The sequence below is a fragment of the Corylus avellana genome, chromosome 11, assembly GCF_965113065.1.
Source record: "Corylus avellana chromosome 11, dhCorAvel1.hap1.2, whole genome shotgun sequence".
Classification (NCBI taxonomy): domain Eukaryota; kingdom Viridiplantae; phylum Streptophyta; class Magnoliopsida; order Fagales; family Betulaceae; genus Corylus; species Corylus avellana.
The window spans coordinates 2,860,771-2,862,759 of NC_142500.1; the positions used below are offsets into that span (position 1 = coordinate 2,860,771).

A 1,989-nucleotide genomic window follows, 5' to 3' on the forward strand; every position below is an offset into this window, starting at 1 on the left:
CATATATTTTTACTTCTATGAAACCATTCTTAGAAATGAAAGAGCCCCATATGCGCTTACTTGGCCCATGGCCTTTTGATGATTATTGGGTACTCGTTACTGGATATTTAACCCGTATCATCCGACCCGTGGGAGAAAAGTTACTTCAAACCTCTCCTGATATCCACAGGAAACCCATGTGTGGATCTTTTCTTGTTTGCGGGTCTTGGTATCTGCATCGCCCGTACTTATTATCTATTGGATTTGGCTTAGAACCACAACCCCCTTACCACTTTGAAAATTATCCTCTACATGCCAAAAATACCTATGCGTAGAGCTCACCAGAGTTTCCACCGTCCTCTTTTTTGGCTTTACCATAAGCATTACAAAACCTTAGCATGCAACCTGAGGTCCTTAGCTGAGTGTGGATATTTGAAGCATTTGCCTTTACTTCTTCTTCAGTTGCTGCAAAGTGACACAAAATCTGAAACTAATTGTTGGATTTTTGATAGGGAATCTTCAAATGGCATTTTCCTAGATGCCTACTATGGGAACAACGATTATCGTTTTATATACAATGAGATATCATATCTCTTCAGTGAGTTGCTCAAGTCTGATCTTGAGTTCTTAAAATCTGGCGATCTTCATAAAATTAGCCTTGCAACTAAGTTTTGCCCCTCCCTTAACACATTTTTTGATTACGCAACACTTATGCGTGAGAGCATCGCCAGGAGGCTCTTTCCCCAAGATTTAGATCTAATATATAAGAAAATTTCAGAGTCTCATTACGCTTATAGAGTCCGAGATCGTCTACGTAAAGAAGTCATTGTCCCGCTTCGTAGAGCTTTAAACTCGGGCGAGTCTTACATTCTAGCCGGGGAGGTTCCCATACAGGAGACTCGTTTGACACACAATAAAGACACACAACATAACGAAGCTCTTCTAACATGCACTAGAGAAAGGAACATGAATTTCAAAAACCGTCGTGTGAGGAAATATGCAAATACAAAGATCCCAGTTGAAGAATTACTTCCTCACAAGATCTTGTGTTCTCTTTATGATGGCAGTTGTGCCGAACTTGCTAATTTACAATGGAAGAAAATGATCGAACACCTCACAATGAAAGGGAAATGTTGCGATGTCTCACCTAGCATGACTGGGTTTTGTACTACAGTTAGCATTGCACTAGGGCTTCTAATTTCAGATTTGAGCCAAGGCCCATGGAGAGGAAAGATTATGACATTCAGCCATGATCCTCAGCTTCAAAAAAATTGAAGGAATTGATCTACAAAGTAGGACTGATTTCATGGAGACCATAATGGATTGGGGATTGGAAATAGATCTTCGAAAGGTGTTTCTTCACATCTTGGAAGTTGCAGTCAAAGAAAACATTGATAAAGACAAGATGGTGAAGACAGTTTTTGAGTTTACTAGTACGGAATTCAATGAAACTTGCTGCCATAATAATTGGAATATTGATTATCAGAAAATTAGAAATAAGTTCTATGAAAATGAATACACCACTCTACCCGTTATAGTTTTCTGGAACTTATAAGACACCGTCACGGCTTCTCCTCTATAAGAGACTTTAATGTCTTAAAGAAATCAAGTTATGACTTTGGGTTAGGTATAGTGCCGAATGGGCCTCGAGGGGTAATTTTGATTAAAGGCTTTTCAAATGAATTATTGAGATTGGCTATAAAAAATAATGGGGTTATGAACCCTGACGCCATCATGGAAATGGTCATCTCTGACAAAAGATATGAGAAAGTCGTGGTTTGCGATTAAAAAGAGAAGATGTTAATTATATTAGCTCTTATTTTACATATCCGTTTTAGTAATGGTAAAATATTTTATTTTCATTATCGAATTTGGGTGGATTTGCGGTTTTGAAATAGATAAGTGGATGAAAAATGACTTTCTTGGTGAAACATACATTTTCTCGTTTCTTCATAGTTTTGGCCCCAATTCTTTAATCACTTGTCCTGCAACCACAATGGAAGGTATGTC

The 1,989-nt window shown here is 38.1% G+C and overlaps 1 protein-coding gene across 1 annotated transcript; it reads left to right on the forward strand.

Moving 5' to 3' along the window:
- Window positions 1-306: 306 nt before the first annotated feature.
- On the forward strand, window positions 307-1,254 carry LOC148582989 (uncharacterized). Its single transcript, XM_088511765.1, has one exon. The coding sequence runs from the start codon at window positions 307-309 to the stop codon at window positions 1,252-1,254; it is 948 nt and encodes a 315-aa protein (XP_088367891.1).
- Window positions 1,255-1,989: the final 735 nt, after the last annotated feature.

Bases quoted from the DNA above. Each gene is read 5' to 3' on its own strand.
- LOC148582989 (XM_088511765.1), top strand. From the start codon at position 307: ATGCGTAGAGCTCACCAGAGTTTCCACCGTCCTCTTTTTTGGCTTTAC.